Below are 20,000 nucleotides of genomic sequence, written 5' to 3'. Positions count from 1 at the left end.
GGCTTGACACTGGCACCTGGCAACCAGCCCAATGCTGGTAAAACTTGGCTGTGGCTGGTAACAATTGCACTGTCACTAGCCAATTTGGCAGCTTATTCAATGGCATGACATATCAGAATAGCGTATATTCTGCACTTTGCCCCTTGTGTATCAATTGTATTTAAGTTCAAGAAAAAGCTTAGTTACTCAGTTTCTATTTGTTTGTTTTATTTCCATGTAAAAACCTGTGCACCCATCTTCTTGCTTTAAGCACCTCATCTTCTGAGGTTAGTACAGCGTCATGATTTAGCAAAAAATGTGGCTAGTAGAATAGCTGGATGGCTAGTGACTTGGGAAAACCATTACCCACTGTGGCTGGCAAGTGAAAAAAGTTAATGTCAAGCCCTGATGCACATATATGGAGAACAAACTACACTTCGTCATGCAAGAGAATATAGAAATGGTAAAACACCCTCTTCCCACTTACTACACCTACGCCTACTATACTGTACACATGTACAATTATACTGTATACACCCACAGGTACAATCACTATTTTGGTGTTTGAATTTGGTTAAAGAAATCAGATAACATTAACCCAGTTCCAACTGCCTTGATGTTACCTTAAAATCAAACTTTAGATTTTATTATGATCTATGAAAATTACAACTATATGATGTTATATAAAAAATCAGTAGCTCTTATAGCCATTAGGAAATGAGTTCTTCATACGTACACCTACACACACAGGCAGTATGTTGTACTGTACACCTACATGCAGTAACAGTGCACACATGCACATCCTCTCACATGGAAACACTTACCCTTCTGAAGATACATGCCATGCTGAATCACACTTAATTTATCACTTTTATAACCTTGTTGGTAATTTATGTAGTGTCGGCGAAGGCAACTATATTTCACACCTAAATGCGCCACCATATGGTATGTCTGCTGCTCTGTGATACCAGGGCCATAACGAGACATTTTCAAATACCGAGGTCAAATATTGCGTGTTGTACTCCATACTGCAGATTTAGAATGCTTCAAACTCTTTTGTCAGTCTTAAGATTGTTTTCCTTAATCATTGTCTTGAGTATACATGGGTATAAATACAGACTGAATTTATCATTGTTGATCATATATCGTTTTTCATCATACATAAATTGTACATTTCTGAGAAAAAATACAGAGGACATGACATCTGTGTCCTCAATGGTAGTTACGACAATGTGTGATACATATGTAGTGTGCTCTGGGGCTTGCCTCCATGTGTAAATGAGTGTGAAAACTAACCAGCACTGCCTCATTCTTTTGCTCTTGCGCTTCATTCTCAGTTAGTCACAACTTTCACGTTTCCTAACCTAATTACCAAGTTTCTTCACATTTTCCCTTTTGTAATCATATGCCAGTGTTTAGTATGAACAATTTATTTTACGTCAACTGTACAATGAGGACCAATCCAAATAGTACCCTTAAAAGTGCACGTAGCCCTTAATGCATGCTGTACCCCCAGAGGCATGCTGTAAAGCCTCATTCACACTCGCTGCTGCTAGTTACTCGCTCAGCGAATGAAGTCAATAGAATGTCTATGTGTTCCAGCGAGACGAGGAGGCGAGTAGGCGAGTAGTGTACAAGCCATGCGATGTCAGCGGATCCAGAGTTAAAAATATTTTAACTTCGAGCGAGGTGAGTAATTTCGAGTAACCAATTGGAATGCAGAGTTCGGTACTTCTCGCCTATGCATTGGCAGATAAAGCCGCTGAAACATTTAGCAAACGTTCCATGAGAGAGTGACGAGTAGACGAGCGAGAAGCTAGTAACTAGCAGCGACGTGTGTGAACGTAGCTTAATAGTAATTGAAAATGTACTTAAAGTGTACTTAAAAGGATGAATATTGCTTAGAAAATAGCAGAATTCTATACATCTTCACGTAATATTGCTATTGTGGAATTAGCAAGAGAGACCCCATCCATCCATCCATCCCATTTGATATCACCAGTGTTTATCGCCAGTGAGTGTGTTGTTGACCGTGTAATGTGGCGCTCATCCAGTGTGTGCATGTGCAGAGGGAGAAGGCTTCGTCCATCCGGCGTCCAAGCTCCCTAAACGACCTCGACCAGAGCCAGGAGGAGCGTGAGATCGAGTTCCTCAGGCTACAGGTCCTCGAGCAGCAGAACATCATCGACGACCTCTCAAAGGTACTGTAGATCCTCTTGCCTGCATGGTTACCACTAGCCTCGCGCACCATCCTACGTACTTCCGCCAAGAGACTTGACTCCGCACTACGTCTGGTACCTGTTTTCTGTGGAGCGATGTTGACCGGTAGGATTTGCACCGGTGTTCTGACAAACGGTCCTACATTGTAATTTTATCCTACAGTAGGATGTTCTGTCAGGCGTGTCTGTTAAACGGTCCTACATCGCCATAGATAGACGTCAGACATGTTCAGCAACTCAAAAGTTAAATCCTGATTTTTCAGGAAATTTGCTTCCTGCTTCCTGCAATCGCGTCAGAACAAACAACCTCCAGACCATGAATACGAAATGAAATGGTAGTATTATGGGATGGTGAGGACCAGACTAGGTTACCACCACCAGACCTAATCACAAGTGAGATATGGTCTGGAGACCTGCCTACTGTAAATCCCGTAGGGCAGGGGTGTCAAACTCAGGCCCGGGGGCCAAATCTGGCCCGCGGAGTCATTTTATTTGGCCCACGAGGTCATTTCAAATGTGTATTACAGTTGCCCTCATACATTATTAATGTACAGTGTACCAGGACTTGAACATGAAATTTGGTGTTTCTCAGAAGTATGAGCGGGCCCAGGCCAATGACACAGCTTACACTCCTATGCAACAAAATATGTGCCAGTGTGTGTGAGATTTAACTATGAGTATTAAGTGCGTACCTGCACGATTGTAGTCCATATATTAAAAATAAATCTTGAGCTCGGCCTGCAACTTCTTTCCATATTTTGATTTTGGCCCTCGGTCAATTTGAGTTTGACATCCCTGGCGTAGGGGATGTGTGGATTATGATTGATGATTAGCTGTTTATTGGGCGTCACGAATGTGTATCATGTGGCATACCAAGCCATAGCCAATCGTCTCAGTTGTATCTATTCAGACAAACTGCAGTCGTCGCCTTTCAACGCCCCCCCTGCTGTCTGATTGGAGAGATATGATATGAGACCATGATCCGGTCCGTTCTCTGCTCCATGCTGTCTTTCAAGTCGGAACGATTGTGCAAAGCAGCATTGGATTTCCCAGGCTATAGATCCTCAGAAACCTACAGTACATACAAAAGACACATACACGGAGGTGCACACACTGTAATACATATGCATAAATATACACACACACATGACCTCTCCAAGGTACTGTTGACCTTCAGCAATGTCGTGAATGTCTTGAACACTCTGACATACTGCACAGACATACGTACATCAGGCGCACACACAGGCGCACACAGTGTAATGGTGCCACAGACCAACAGACCCATGCACGCATACATGGACCGACCCACGCACATTGCACACACGCGCACACACATGCATGAACACACACACACACACACACACACACACACACACACACACACACACACACACACACACACACACACACACACACACACACATGCCTGACCACATACAGTGCACACACACACACACACACACACACACACACACACACACACACACACACACACACACACACACACACACACACACACACACACACACACACACACACACACACACATGCCTGACCACATGCATGCACAGTGCACACACATGCACACACTCCTACACAGTACATGCTCATACTTACACACCCACACATACCCTAATGACTAATCATTTACATGAAGGCATGCACACATATACAGTACAGTGTGATGAAAAAATATAAACCTTATTTCATTTTTACAAATGGTTCAGTCAGTAGGTTAGTGGGGCGCACATCCAAGATGCAGGTGCATGACAAAAGGCCAGAATACTGTAGAAACAAAGATGAATGTCCGCACACTGTGTTGCTTTTTTTTATTAACACGGGAGCAGTGTGCGGACATTCATCTTTATTTTTACAAACGGCAACATTTGGATCCAACAGGGGGATATTCCTCAGGCGAAAACGTTGCCGTTTGTAAAAATGATATAACGTTTATATTTTTGGAGCTAATACACAGTGTGCGAACCACTTCATCACACTGTTTACCACTTTTTGTCTGGCACCTGGATAACTGCTTTGTGGATGTGCGCACCCCAACCTCCAAACGCATATACAGTACACACATGTCCTTCACAACACATACTGGTACCTGTGCTCTGTCAACCCCCACACATGTCATGTCCAACCACATTACTGATGATTTATCCAAGACATTGCCATGGCAACGCCTCCCACTGCTCCGCGTAGCCTCTCGCTCTGATGCAGTCAATAACACAGCAAGAGTAGAGCGGCGTCATGAACATGTACCACACACACACACACACACACACACACACACACACACACACACACACACACACACACACACACACACACTGCATTTTGTATAGTGTTAATTCAACACTTAGATTCACACACACACACACACACAGAGTACGTTTTGCAGTGTTAATACCACACTTAGAGTCACGCGCGCGCGCACACACACACACACACCTAATGGAATGGCTGTGATTGATTGGATCGTTTAGCATGCCAAGACATCTACTCTACACATGCTTGGTATATGGAGTATAAACACACTGATCTCACCAATCACACACACACACACACACACACACACACACACACACACACACACACACACACACGCTCACACGCGCACACACACTCACACGCACACACACACACACACACACACACACACACACACACACACACACACACACACACACACACACACACACACACACATACACACACACGTGCAAGATTCAATCACTTTGATTGATCATTATGGCATGTCAAGACCTGCCTATGCATGGCACAGTATAAACACCGATCTCACTGAGCTCACCATTCAGCATGTGAGTGATGGTGCCCTGCCATACTTTCAGTGTTGCCAGATTGGGCAGTTTCCCGCCCTATTGGGTTGTTTAGGATGACTGTTTGTGGGTTTAAAAAGTCGTTTTGCAGGAAAAACCGCCAAATTTTTAAGAAATCAATACAATTGGCCGGGATTTAGTGTGTCCAGGTGGGTTTTGAGCTTTTTTCTAGGCTGGAAATCATCAGCCTCATCTGGCAACCCTGCATATGGTACTTTACAGCAGCCTGACTCAGTTAAAGCGTAATAGGCCACAGATTGCATATGGGAGTGCATACTGTATGGGAGTGCATATGGGAGTGCAGTGCCCTTGTCTTGGGTCTGTAAGTGTGGCATTAGCTGCATGGATTATTCCATTATGGCTGACTTGAATGTGTTTTTTATAGGCACTTGAGACCGCTGGATACGTGAAAAGTGTCATCGTAAGTTGTCATGATTTGCACCACGCGCTTCTTACAGTAACACGTATGATCCCACTTTTCACTGACACATGCAAATACAGCTCTGCATTTCTCGAAAGCATAGTTGTTAGCAGTTAGCAACTTGTATTGGGAAATTGTATTGCAACTACCAAAGTAGCTCACCTAGTTAGCAGCTATGGTTTCGAGAAGTGCACCCCAGATTTGTCATGTTTTGCAGCACCTTTGCATGTAGAGGAATCTGTGAAGTCCAACTGAAATGTATTACAGTAGCTCAATATTTTCTGTAAATACATTTTGTTGTGCAGTAATGTTTACACAGATAATGTGTAATATTGTTGTCAAATGCTAGAGGTGCTATAGAGCTTCTTTCTCACCCAATCTTCCTTTTCTTTGAATATAAATACGATTGTTGTTCAGGCAGATAAAAGAAACGTTAACACTTTACTTTACGCCGGTGTCATGACATGACGGTGTCATAATACAGTCATGGGCATGTCATGAGCATTGTATCAATGTTATAAACATTTGGTTATGCAAAGGCAGCCGAAACGAATAACAACTTCTCATGACCATAAAACGTTTATGACATTGACATAATGTTTGACTCGTCCATGAATGTGTCAAGACCAGGGCTTGAAAACGAAATTATTTTTCAAACGTTCCGTTCCGAACGGTTCAAGCAAGTTTCAGTTTAACGTTTTCGTTCCTGCAATCGTTCCCCCACAAAAATATCGTTCCTGAACCGGTTCGGAACGAAAAATAACGTTCGTTCTTAACGTTCCTGCAGTGTTTAACGGCCATATTTTCGGTCTATTAACGGTCTATTTTCGTGGACTTTATCTTAGAATAGACGTACTCATTATTTCCCCTTGATTTACACAGCTATTCTCAAAAATAATAACACACCCAAAAACACTCAGATGGGCTATCCATCCTGGCAGATTTAACCGGATGTCTATAATTCTTATCAAAAGTAGCCTATGCCAGCCCAGTAGCGGTGGGTGGATGTTGAGAGAATAGCCAGAGAGAGTTAAAAAAAATAGCCGGAGAGAGTTCCTAAAAAAATTCTCTGGAATAGCGCAGGTAAACGTCAGCATATGGATTTCAGTTCTTGCCTAGCTCTATTTAATAGGCCATGATGAGGTTTGCAACAAGTGAAACGTGTAAGTAAAAGGGACACAGTTTGCTCCACAAAAAAAATCCCCAACTGTTTTGAGATGTACACGATGCAAGGGGTCACTAGTTCTAGAGAAGGGACAGGTTGCATAGTCTGAAACCTCGGATATGCTCTCAGATATCGGCTACCAACCATTCCAGTGCAAGTCCATCACCACAAAACCGGAGACCTTTTGTAGCCTAACAGACAAGCGTCACAAAATAGTAAGAGTTTCCACGTAGTCCATCCCATCAGCCCAGCCCTCTGCACGACAGAAGAGAATAATAACTTAAACAACAACAAATGCGCTGTCTTTCTCTATCCCTGCTTGTTGTCACACGCGACCTACTGTTATTCGTGATGACAGCCAGGAAATATTGCGCAATACTGAAACATTGAGCGGGCCAGCTAACGTCAGCTAGCGTCTGTCCATCTGCCACGAATGACTTTATCCCGCATTGACCACAACAACAGATAAGACGTCCTTGATTACAGCACATAAAACACCAGCTCTCACCTCTCTTCTCTACAACCGACAGTGGGATACGCTGCGCACAACAAAAGCACTTCAGTAGGCCTAACTTTACGACAACATAATTTGCCATAACCGCATTGAACATCGAGGCACTCGGCGGTGCCATTACAAGTAGGCTAGTAAGCTAAACATGACTTACCCACCAGTTGCCTCTCGAGAGCATGGCCGTAGCCAGCAAGTTGGGTTAACCGAGGTCCAAAATGCGACATTTTTTAATTTTTAAAAATATATTTGTTAAAAAAGTACATTTTTATAGGCCTACATGTTTATGTATAATACATATATTTATATGCATCCATGGTGTTTTGTTTTAATCTCTTGGACATGTTTGCCCTGCTCTCTGTGACTCGTTTTCTGTGGAATGGGTATATCAAAATTAACATGAAACTTTAAACACATTCATATCTAAAGGTCCCTCCAATTTAAACCCATAGCCTAATCCAGTGTTTCTCAACCAGGGTGCTGCACCCTGGGGTGCCACGGAAACGTGGCTGATAAATAAATGATGTCAGGCTATAATAGGCCTACATATTTGTCTGAATTTAAAAATGAATAGCCTACTTAGTCTGGAATCTTTCATCTGCCATTTACGCACAATATTAGGTCGCAGAAAGCTGCAACTTCAAACGTAGGCTAGCCTAGGTTGTGTGATGTCTCCAAATGTGTTAGTCTACTATCGGATGCGATGCCCTGTTACGGCTTGTTAGTTTGGGGTGCCTTCATTTTTTTAATGAATTCAAGGGGTGCCTCGCATAAAAAAAAAGTTGAGAAACACTGACCTAATACAATAAAGTCAATATGATTATTAATCTACCATCTTAAAGTAGGCTATGGGCATAGGCTAATGACAAAGTGGCCAAATGAGTCAAAATATCCGTTGAAGTCGGTAGACAGTCCCACGAGCTACACGAATATGTTTCTTCATTTGGATACTATTTTAACGGTAGTACAGCAAAAACAAAAAAAACAGTAGCCTATTTTCACTTACCAAATGATTTCTTGAAGTTGACATAGGCAACAAGTTAGGACTGTGGCGTGGTTGTTGTGGAGCCTGCTGCCTGTTATATGCCTATGTAAAACTAACGTCTTGTCAGCTGAACATTATTTTCCTCGCATCGCCTGCACGCTTGTTATTATTATTATTTTTTTAGTAGTATTTCTGTACACGCAAAAGCGAAAGACGAAAGTCTATCAACACAGGCAATAATAACCCCTCCAATTTACAATCAAATTATTTTGATCTGACAGCCTGCTTTTAGCTGAGCTTAAGTTTGAATGTTTATTGGTTATTTTATGCAGCTGATGGCGTCAGTCGGTCTGTTTTTTTCCACTAGCCTATCTAAAAACCAAATGACGGCTTCTGACAGATAGTGACTTAGTTATCAAATGCCAACGTTGTCAAAGACTATAGCCTACTCATAACTCCTTATGCATATGCCTACGCTACTGTTTTAAAACTGTGCATCCACGTTGGCGACCTGTGTCTCAAGCAAGCTTGTTTGATGTCTGAATTGCGTTCTCTTCCACGACTCGCACCACTCGCGCGCAAGGCGCGCTTGTTCATTGCATGGGAAAAAAATATATAAGCCTAGTAGTGCAAACAGAGGACATCAGAACATCTTCAGATGAGGACATTTTACTGTGATTGACTCTGAAGAAGTCGTGACAACTCGAAACGTTAATCTTGTCACTTGACCAAATAAGCAGGTAAAAATCCACATCTGAAGACGCTCTGGTGACTTCCTTTTATGTCCTTTTCTGTCGCTTATTACAGACCTTCCGATTTACAAGTAGAACCCAATGGCTGGTTCTTTCAAATAATGACTCAGTTAAAACGGTTTCACAAAGTTGTGAAAGACATCCACCTATTGGGCCACTGTTTTAAAACGCTTGGCTTTATAGGAGACGTCTCAAGCGCCCAAGCGCAGCGTGGGCAGGCTTAATGGCCACGTTCCTGATGGTGCGTTACTGTGTAGGCTGCTATCTCTCTATTAATGAATCACTTGCACAAACAGAACACAAAGGCAAAATAGAACTCATAGACCACTAATCACTATTTGCAAAGCACGTTTCACAGAGGTTTTGAGTTTTGTGTGTTTGATTCATTTGGGCATATTTGGCGTTAAAAAAAAAAAAAAATCTCGGACGAAATGAGCGAGGTCCGGACCGGTAACCTCAAATGTAACTACGGCCATGCTCGAGAGCACTCTGCGAATTAGGTTCATCAAATCGCCTATCCAATTCCTTTGCAAATCATAGACTGTATGGTCCAAATACTCTGTCCCTGTAGGAATCCCAACACCGATCTCAAGACATGTTCTCTTTTGCTCTCCATGGTGTCAATATAAAACTCTGTAGGCCTAGGCCTACTGTCCGTGAATGAGACTGAAGAACAGCGCGGGTAAAGTGTCATTTCTCTTACAAAAACTTATTTGATATTGGTGGTCAACAACTTTAGGGCGGGTTTATTAGAGCCAACTTCCAATCACTACGAGAAAGCCAGGAGAACAGAGACAGTTAGTTCTAGTTTCCTATCAAAATCTCTGAGGAGAAGCACATCCTAAAATTTACCCAGGAAGTTTCTCCATACAATGCACAGTCGCACTCTGATTGGCCAATGCTCCTCAATATTTTATCAATCGGCGGCAAGAGCTCAGGTGAAGCAAAATGCTGTTGCTGTAGGCCTATGCATGTTTCCCCTCATACACGTCAGTAGCCGAACTAAAAGACTGTCGCCATGGTTACTCCTCAAACAAAATCGTGCACTTGTATGAAATATAGAGAACGAAAAAAACCCGTTATTAACCGGTTTGTGGATTTCAGAATAACGTTTTTGTTCCGGAACACTTGAAGACCATTTCGTTTTCGTTTCCGTTTCCGTTCCTTGTAAAATTCCATAAAATTTCGTTCGTTTTCGGTTTTCGTTTTCGTTCCTTGAACCGGTTCGGAGCCCTGGTCAAGACACTCTTTTGGCACTATTATGACACTGTGGTGCTGGCATCAAGTAAAGTGTTACCTACGGTAAATCTGATATGTTGTTCAGTCAGATAAGAAATACAGAGCTGCCGTGAAGCTAAATTTTGCACACAATGCTCTTCTTATTATTGTGAATGTGAACTCTGATGTTGTTCAGTGCCATCAATCTAAGTTTTATTACACGCTCAACTCATCCAAAGTAAAGAGCAACTGGGTGCTCATTCCTTTCGAAATATACAATGTAAAGAAGACCGGAAGACAGCATTCCTAGCTGTGTACTTTGGGCCATTCCCATTACTAATCTCAACCCCTACCCCTACGCCTTCCTCTTGCCGCAAGGTGTAGGGCTTGAAACGCAACCCCAACGAATTAAGATACCCCTTCAACAATCACAGAATGACACTCACAACTGTCACTTTTTCCATGCATTTCCATGCAAGTTAATAGCGATTTGTTTCATGTGCGTTTCACGGAGACAATGACCATGACACATTGGGGCAATGTTAAACCTAGTACAATTGAATAATTACTACCACTTTAAAACCGTCAATTGCAGCGAAAATACATAAAATTGTGTGCTGGTGTGGATGCTGCGGCTTGCCGACAATTTTTTTTTCATTCACAATACATTCAGGGAAATCTATCGTAGCCCTCCGCCTGCAGTGTGGTGTCAGAAAATCTCTGTTTTGAGAGGTGGAAAGCCCTTCGCTGTACACCTACCCCTCTGTGTTATCGGTAATCGAGACGGCACTACCTCTACACGTGGATGCGCAAAACGGAGGGGAAGGGGGAAGGCGTAGGGCTAAGGGGTGTAATGGGATTTAGCTTTTGTTGCCCGTCAGAGATTTCACTGAAGAAGGTTAAGGCCAAAACGTCTGACGGGCAATAAAGTACACAACTAGGAGTGCTGTACTGTCTTCTTTACTTTTGCTCAGTACCACAACATACACTGTGAAACATTGCAAGCTAGTGAGACGTAAAAAGGGAAGTTGCTCTGCTGCCATACGCTTGTAAGTTAACTCAACTCGAGTCTTAACTCATCTCGAGGCTTTCTTAAGTTGGCTACAATGTTTTACAGTGTAGTTCACGTGAGGTGCAGGTGGTGGATGCAGAGTGTTGTCATGGTGATGCTAGTTGTTGTCATGGTGATGATGCTGAGTGTTGTCATGGTGATGATGCTGAGTGTCGCTATGGTGATGATGCTGAGTGTTGTCATGGTGGTGATGCTGAGTGTCGCTATGGTGATGATGCTGAGTGTTGTCATGGTGGTGATGCTGAGTGTCGCTATGGTGATGATGCTGAGTGTTGTCATGGTGGTGATGCTGAATGTTGTCATGGTGATGATGCTGAGTCTTGTCATGCTCTGCGTTGCCTCAGGAGAGGGACATGCTGCTCAGATACAGACGACAAGGAGGACGCAGGAGATCCCTCAAGCCATGCAAGGTGTGTGTGTGTGTGTGTGTGTGTGTGTGTGTGTGTGTGTGTGTGTGTGTGTGTGTGTGTGTGTGTGTGTGTGTGTGTGTGTGTGTGTTTAAGTGGTGTGTGTTCTCTCTAAGTTCTAATATGTAAACGCATTCATAAGGGGCTATAATGCCCGATTATTCTTCAACTTTTTACTGAATAGTAGTATATACGGCTGTGTTACACTGCGATCTGCAGTGGTGTAACAGCTGATGTGTACTCTGCATTGTTCAGCCGGTGATAGAGACGTTCTTCGGGTACGATGAAGAGGCGTCTCTGGACTCAGACGGCTCATCCATCTCCCACCACACCGACCGCACACCCTGCACCCCAGAGGACGACCTCATGGAGGAGGTAAGACATGACCGCACCCTCTCCTCCTCTCTTCTCTTCTCTTCTCCTCTCCTCTCCTCTCCTCTTCTCTCCTCCTCTCTTCTCCTCTCCTCTCCTCTCCTCCTCTCCTCTCTTTTCCTCTCCTCTCCTCCTCTCTCCTCCTCTCCTCTCCCCTCCCCCTCTTTCGAGCATCTGTCCCTCAAAATGCCACAGTGTACTGTATAGGATGTCTTTGGGTAAAGTGGGGCAGATCAGTGACATAAACATGGAGTCAGAGGTTGGGCTGAAGATGGGACTCAAGAACATGCTGACATTTCACATCCTGTAAATGTGTCTCATGACATTTTCAGATCAAAGCCCTTTGTAGCTATCAGGGCTGGACTGGCCATCTGGCATAGTGGGCATTTCCCGGTGAGCCCCGCACACTCATGGGCCCCTATTTTCAGAAATGTTAAAAAAAAGAAAAAAAAAGAAAAACGGAGGAGGTGCCCATAAGGGTGCGGGGGCCACCGGTGAGTCAGTTAGTTCCAGTTGGTTGGCTCAGTGGCTAAGGGCTTCCGCAAATAGGCTCCAACAAAGTGCTGCGCACTGCTCAGCTAAAATTCGATTCCATTGTTTTCTATAGAACCACGCACACTGGCGGCGGTGTCCGCGGACATTCGCCGATGTCGGATAGCAATTAGAGACATGTTCTATTTTGTCGGCGCCGCCCATTGACTTTCAATGCTATGTTCGTGTGAAATTGGGTTTGGGGATCCTAATTATGTCGGAAGCAAAAGTGTGCCGCACTTTGTCGGAGCCGGTGTACGGAAGCCCTAAGGTGTTGGTTTGTGGAATACAAGGTTGAGTCAGTTAGTTCCGTGTCGCTAATTATGCCAAAGGTGCCCAAGGCCCTATTTTCCCCCAGGGCAGCCCTTGTCATCTATACCTTTATTCCCATGTAGGTGCAGTGGGTGTCACGTGCCATGTTTATTGTGTGCATATGAAGAGTTCAGATGCAAAACCCCCGAAGTGCCTTTTCAGAAAATAATCTTAATTCATTTTTCTTCATTTTTCTTCATGCTATCAAAATTGCATATTTTTTATTGTATTTACGTAATATAACTATTTCTATGTATTATCAAGTACATGAATGTAAACCAAACCAACAATGAGGTTCTCTAAAATATATATATATAGAAGAGCAGGTCTTCAGAAATGGAGTTAGGGGTTTTTGCATCTGAACTCTTCATATGTTTGTGCATGTGTGCACCTGTCTGTTTCTCTGTACATGAGAGACAGAGTATCAAAAATAAATTCCAGATAGTAACTTCAAAGAATATATTTTAATAGTGTTGTATTTCATGTAGGCAAATAAGTATTTGACCCCTATAGCCAAAAGAGACAAAGTGCTTCGTGGCAAAGTCCTAGTTCTCTAGCACAGAAGTCAGATGCTTCTTGTAGTTCTTGACAATGTTTGTGCAAATATTAGAATTGATTTTGGCCAACATTTCTTTGCACATTATCTCTAAAACATTAAAGGTTTGTGGCTGTAGCTTGGCAAATGGGAGGTTCAGTTCCCCCCATAGAATTACTATAGGGTTGATGTTTGGAAACTGTCTAGGCCACTTCATGATTTTAATATGCTTCCTCTTGAGCCACTCCTTCGTTGCTTTGACTGTATGTTGCATATTACTGTCATGTTGGGAGATCCAAAAATGGCCCACCGTCAGTCTAGTGGTGGAAGGAAGGACGTCGGCACTCAGGATTCCATGTTACATGCCTCCCTCCATCCTTTGCTGACGATATGAAGTTGTCATGTGCCTTGGCCAGACAAACACACTCAAACCATAATGATACCACGTTCATGCATGATGGTGAGGAGGGTGTTCTTGTAATCATAGGCAGCAGTTCTCTTTCTCAAAACACATTGAATTGTGTTAATGCCAAACAGCTTGATTTTGGTTTCATTTGACCACAGCACCTCCTCATCATGTCCTAAACCAGTCTGGTGTTCATTGGCAAACCTCAGGTGGGACTGCACAGGTTCCCTCCCAAGCAGGAGTACCATGTGTGCACTACAGGATTTTAATCATCTGAGGCATCAAATGCTACCAATTGTTTTCTCAGTGATTTTGGTCCCAGAAGATGATATCATTGCCTAGTTCATCCTGTACAGGTCTAGGGTGCTTTCTTTCTGGTCTCATGGTTATTGAATCCCTACAAAAGGTCAAATTGTGTATAGAACCCCAGACAGGCTGATGGATGGTCATTTTGTATTCCTTAGATTTTGGAAGAAATGCATCAGCAGTTGGGTCCTTAATACCCAGTCTCTTTCTTGTGACTTTGTAGCCCATTTCCTCTTTGTACAGGTCTGAAATCTTGTCCCTGATATCCTTTGGTCTTTCCCATGTTGGTGAGGTTGCAGTCTGAATGATTCACTGGACTGATGGTGGACTGATTCTACTTCTGCTGATTCAATGTGTCTTTTATGCATGTTAGTATGTGAATGAGTCTTTAATTCAGATGACAAGTTGATAGAAAGTGCCTATCTGGTCTGTGGGACCGGAACTGTTATCAGTTGGCAGGGGATCAAATACTTATTTCCCTCAGCGAAATAGAAATAAATTGATATATATTCTCTGAAGTTAATTTCTATATTTTCTTTAGAACATTTTCTGACCGATCATGCCTTTGTTAGTAGGCAAACCAACAAAAATCAGCAAGGGATCAAATACTTATTGAACTCACTGTATATGTATGTGTGATATATAGGCTACAGTATGTATGTGCATGTCGCAAGAGACAGAGCTGCATGTCATGTTTATTGTATGTGTGTGTATATGCGTGTGTGTGTATGTGTGTATGTGTGTGTTTGTGTTCGCGTGCGTCCGTGCGTTTGTGTGTGTGTGTGTGTGTGTGTGTGTGTGTGCACGTGTATGCGTGCGTGCGTGCGTATGTGTGCAGGGCATGATAAGGGAGGAGACAGAGCTGAGGTTCCGCCAGCTGACTCAGGAATACCAGGCTCTGCAGAGGGCTTACGCGCTGTTACAGGAGCAGGTCGGGGGCACCTTCGATGCAGAGAAAGAAGTCAAGGTACACACACACACGCACGCACACACACACACACACACACACACACACACACACACACACACACACGCACACACACACACACACACGCATGCACACACACGCATGCACACACGCCCACGCACACACATTATTCCCGCTACTGTACATGTTCTATGTTTATCACAGATGAATTATATGTCACTATACTGTATAGGTGGCTAAACAAATATGCTGAGTAAGTCAGCTTGTTCAATTGACAACCAACTCCCAACACACACACACACACACACACACACACACACACACACACACACACACACACACACACACACACACACACACACACACACACACACACACACACACACACACACACACACACACACATACATACACACACACACACACATATGCACCAGGACCGTATTGCGCCAATGTGGTGCCCCCGGAACTGAACCTCACTGGTACCCTTTTAATCAACTATATTTGTCCTGTTTGTGTCTTGTGGTGCCCCCTCACTGGTCAAAAATGATTGGTGCCCCTGGGCACTGTGCCGCTGGCCCTTATGGATAATTCGGCCCTGGTGTGCACAAAAACAGCCACATGTATACAGCCAGACACACAGCCTGTCCAAATACCAAGGCCGACTGGAGACGGCTAAACAAAAGACATACAATGATTTTATTTCATTTTATTGTATTTTTCATCAACTTGCAAGGGATCACAAGTAATGTAATACTACCATTTGAGTCACGTTTGTGTGTTTTGGGGTATATCTAGTGTAATTCTGCATCTGAAATGGGCAATTCTCTCTTTTCAACTTCACAACATTGAATCCTGAGAATGCTCCTATACAATCACCATTGAATCATGATTGCAAATTGTGTAGCAATTCAGTGATATGTAATTATCTAGCTGTAATGCATTTGTCATTGTGATTGTCTCCAAGGATACAGTATGTTAGCCAGGCTGTGCCCTCCTAGCAACTATTCAGGTCAAGAGCAATACAAGAACTTTCTGAGTTAACTCCTCCCACTTTGTTGATAAGCAAACAACCATAAGCAAACCAAGGGAGGCAGGTCAACCATGCCGTTTGGGAAACGTTAATTTTTTGCTCTTGGTCCGACCAATTCACGAAGAGATTTGAACGTCGATGATAATCAGGCTAACAGTATGGACTCTTAGCCAGGCTACACCATCCCAGTGACGCAATACCTTCAGCGTTGCTTGTAGTCAGGCCACGAGCAATATGCATATCGTTTCCGAGCTTTGGAAAAATCGGGAGCTCCACCGACTTTGTCTGGAACCAATCAACTTTGAGCAGCTCCAACGGTCCTGGGTAGAGGCTTGTCCAAGGCAGTGACGTGGTTTAAGCAGAGTCGTTCTATTGGGACTGAGAAAATCTTTGGTTTAAACTTCGGCACATCCTTTTTGGCCTCGACCAGTAGCAAGCCGAGGGAGGCGGGTCAACCTGAGAAACGTTAATCGTTATGCAAGGGGTCAGACCAAGTCTTGAATAGAGATTTGAAAGTCGATGACAATAAGGCAAATGTACTCTGGCTTTGCATGTCAATGCTGGTGTGAACAAAGATGAATATGCACTTCCACATTTCATTGATTTTCTTCTATTTTTATGATTTTTCTATATTTATGTGTAATTTTCTTTTTTTTTCAGATGCGAGAGCGGATGGAAGCTGAACTCATGCGATACCAAACCAGAGTGCAAGACTTGGAGTGTGTGTTAAGTCAACAGGGTCAGGTAAGGGTGCCCATACACACACACACACACACACACACACACACACACACACACACACACACACACACACACACACACACACACACACACACACACACACACACACACACACACACACACACACACACAAGCACACACACAGAGAGATGGAGAGAGAGACACGTGCGCACGCACACACACACACACACACACACACACACACACACACACACACACACACACACACACACACACACACACACACACACACACACACACACACAGATGGAGACAGAGGCACGTGCGCGCACACACACACACACACACACACACACACACACACACACACACACACACACACACACACACACACACACACACACACACACACACACACACACACACACACACACACACACACGCCCTCTAAACTACAGAGTGTATTCACTCTGCATTTTGATAGCTTTTAGTGGAACCCAATTGCTTTGCATGTGATGTGATATACAAGAAATAATGATGCCATGGCAGAAGTTCCATTAAATCGCACAAAGTGCTTGCGCCGCACTCTCTCCATAAAGGACATTGTCAGACAGACACACATCCCTCTGAATTAACAACTAAGTGACAAAACACCATCTGCTTTGTGGACTCCAGTGGGTCTGTGGCTGTGCTGAGCAGCGTCTAGATTGCCTATTACCCACCCTGATGGTCTCATTAGCTCCTCCTTCAGATTGTTCTCTGTTCATTCGCCTACTAACGTTTCAGGCAGAGCCCTTCTTCAGTGTGTAATGGCGATTATGTTCGTAGGCGAATAAACTGAGAAAAATCTGAAGAGTGCTGTCCTTCGCTTCCTACATTCATCAATGTATTATGTGGGATTTAGCATCCAGTTGTAATCTGTATTGAATGGTGTAGGCCAGGGGTCACCAACGTTGTGCCCGCAGGCGCCAGGTAGCCCTCCAGGAGCTTCTGAGGTGCCCACCAAGGATGTTAATAAACAGTGACGACTACCAGATTTTAGTCACAGTTAATGCTTTTCTTGATTTAAATATGAGCTTATTTATTCTTTATAACCGATAAGCAAATTATCATTCAATAGTAGTGTGATTTGAGAATGATGCTAAGACATCAGTGGAGGATTTTGAACTAAAGTAGCCCTCGGGTATCCCTCAGGAGCCCTCGGGTAGCCCATGGTAGCCCTCAGACCCAGAAAGGTAGGGGACCCCTGGTATAGGCGATAGTGTGAGCGCGTCTCCTTTACTTCACTCATTGAGTGCGTTGCAATATGCAACCTTGCCTCCTCCACTTGCCTCCTCCACTTGCTTCTCTCCTCGTACCAGGAAGTAATATGTCATGATGACATCACTGACAACAGCATTATATTTTAATATCTTGCAAAAGCTCAATTGTAGAGTCTTTTTCTCATTTGCAATTGGGATAGTGAATGAAAAACAGTCCCTAAAAAGTTGTTGTGGCTAGGCTGACAGCTGGGAAACTTTATCGCTTTCTCCACGGAGGAGGGGCCAGGAGGCGGTACGAGGAGACAAGCGCAAGTGGAGGAGGCAAGGTCGCATATTGCAATGCACTCATTAGCTCCCCCACCAGTTATAGCTCTCACCAGATGGAAGTGCTCCACAGAAGGCACTGCCCTCCCTGTCACTCTTCCATCCTCCGCCTCTCCACTCCTCTTCTGACCCTTCTCTGTGCTTTTACTTCCCCAATGTTTTCTCTGCTCTTCCACTTTTCTCTTCTCATCTGCTCTCTACATCCCATTCCTTCTCTTCTCTTCTCTTCTCTTCTCTTCTCTTCTCTTCTCTTCTCTTCTCTTCTCTTCTCTTCTCTTCTCTTCTCTTCTCTTCTCTTCTCTTCTCTTCTCTTCTCTTCTTCTCTGTGTTGCCTCTACTCTCCTTACTTTTCTCTATATGCTGCTCATTCCCATATGTCTTCTCTCCTCTCTTTTCCACTTTTCACCTGTCGTCTACTCTTTTTTTCCATCCTCTCTTCTCCTCTCCTGTCCTGTCCTCTCCTCTCCTATTCACCTCGCCTTTTCTTACTCTTCCCCTCATCTCACATTGATTCCTTTAGCATATTTCACTTCAAGAGTTGAAGGTGAAGATTGTGCACATCACAGGAAAAGGTGCAGGACAAAGGCTGACGGTAATTTTCGGAGTCTGCACATGCAAAATCCTTTTTGTTGTCTTCATCAGATTCGAAAACTGTTGAAGTTGAAACATAATCCAGCCATGAAATAAAAAACAACAACAAAAAGGATTTTAAAAGTGTGGATGCCTCACTCTGAAAATTACATTTCCAGAGTTGGCCTGACCCCACAGGGGCGAACCTCAGAGAGACATGAGAGACAGAAAGCATCCCAGAGCTCAGCTGGGTATCAGCGGGGAAACACTGTCATTAACCCAGCAGGGCTACACTACACTACTGACTGTCATTACTGTAACCCAGCAGGCCTACACCGCACTACTGACTGATGTTGCCAGCACCTATGTGGTGATACACACAAAATCAAATGCGTGTTTACACTTAAAGAATTACATTTAACACTCATAGTGTTTGGTCATATTCCCTTAGTGTTGAATTAACACTGCACTATTTACTGAGAAACAAGTGCAGGAGCTACTGTGACTGACATGCTAGCTGTTCATTTTCACTGCCCACTGCAAACTCCAAAGTACTGCAAGATCACCTTGCTCTCTGTACTAATTTCCCACATGCTGTATACTGAGCCATGCAGAAAGTATACTTTAAGTGGGTCAAAGACGTCCAACATGAAATTGTCCTTCAGTGCAACGGATACTTTTGCTTACTGTAACTGCAAAAAAACACGATTTTGTAAAATGCTTTCATGCATTCACTTGAAATGAAATTGAAAATCACGTTCTTTACAGTTACAGTAAGCAAAAGTATCCGTTGGCACTGAAGGACAATTTCATGTTGAACGTCTTTGACCCAAGTACAGACACACACCGTATTGGTGGACAGACTTATGTAACATTTACGCAGACACAGTTGAAAACACTATTACTATTGGCTGAAAGGCTTCATTTTTTTTCACTGAGAATCAAAATGCGTCTCAGAAAAGGATAGTAGACACCATTTATTTTTTCTGTCATTATTCATTATAGAAAAAATGTTTTTATGGCATTTCAGACTTGATTGAGACAGGAGAGCTGAAGATGGAGACTGGAAATGAGGAACAGAGACACAGGGTGGGATTGGGATATGACATACACCTGACGAAGACCAGACTGCATGGTCGAAACGTTGTGT

The 20,000-nt window shown here is 43.5% G+C and overlaps 1 protein-coding gene across 1 annotated transcript in view; it reads left to right on the top strand.

Moving 5' to 3' along the window:
- The window catches only part of jakmip3 (Janus kinase and microtubule interacting protein 3), an 85,601-nt gene that overhangs the window by 43,584 nt on the left and 22,017 nt on the right, over window positions 1-20,000 (top strand). The window contains exons 7-12 of the mRNA XM_063222008.1: window positions 2,049-2,180; window positions 5,427-5,462; window positions 11,507-11,572; window positions 11,825-11,944; window positions 14,870-14,998; window positions 16,653-16,736. Of these exons, the coding sequence (XP_063078078.1) occupies window positions 2,049-2,180; window positions 5,427-5,462; window positions 11,507-11,572; window positions 11,825-11,944; window positions 14,870-14,998; window positions 16,653-16,736 (567 nt within the window). The remainder of the gene's footprint in view (window positions 1-2,048; window positions 2,181-5,426; window positions 5,463-11,506; window positions 11,573-11,824; window positions 11,945-14,869; window positions 14,999-16,652; window positions 16,737-20,000) is intronic.

This window comes from Engraulis encrasicolus, chromosome 17 (genome assembly GCF_034702125.1).
Source record: "Engraulis encrasicolus isolate BLACKSEA-1 chromosome 17, IST_EnEncr_1.0, whole genome shotgun sequence".
Taxonomy (NCBI): Eukaryota; Metazoa; Chordata; class Actinopteri; order Clupeiformes; family Engraulidae; genus Engraulis; species Engraulis encrasicolus.
Note: the sequence above shows the minus strand (reverse complement) of the source record. Positions and strands in the feature narration are given on the sequence as shown.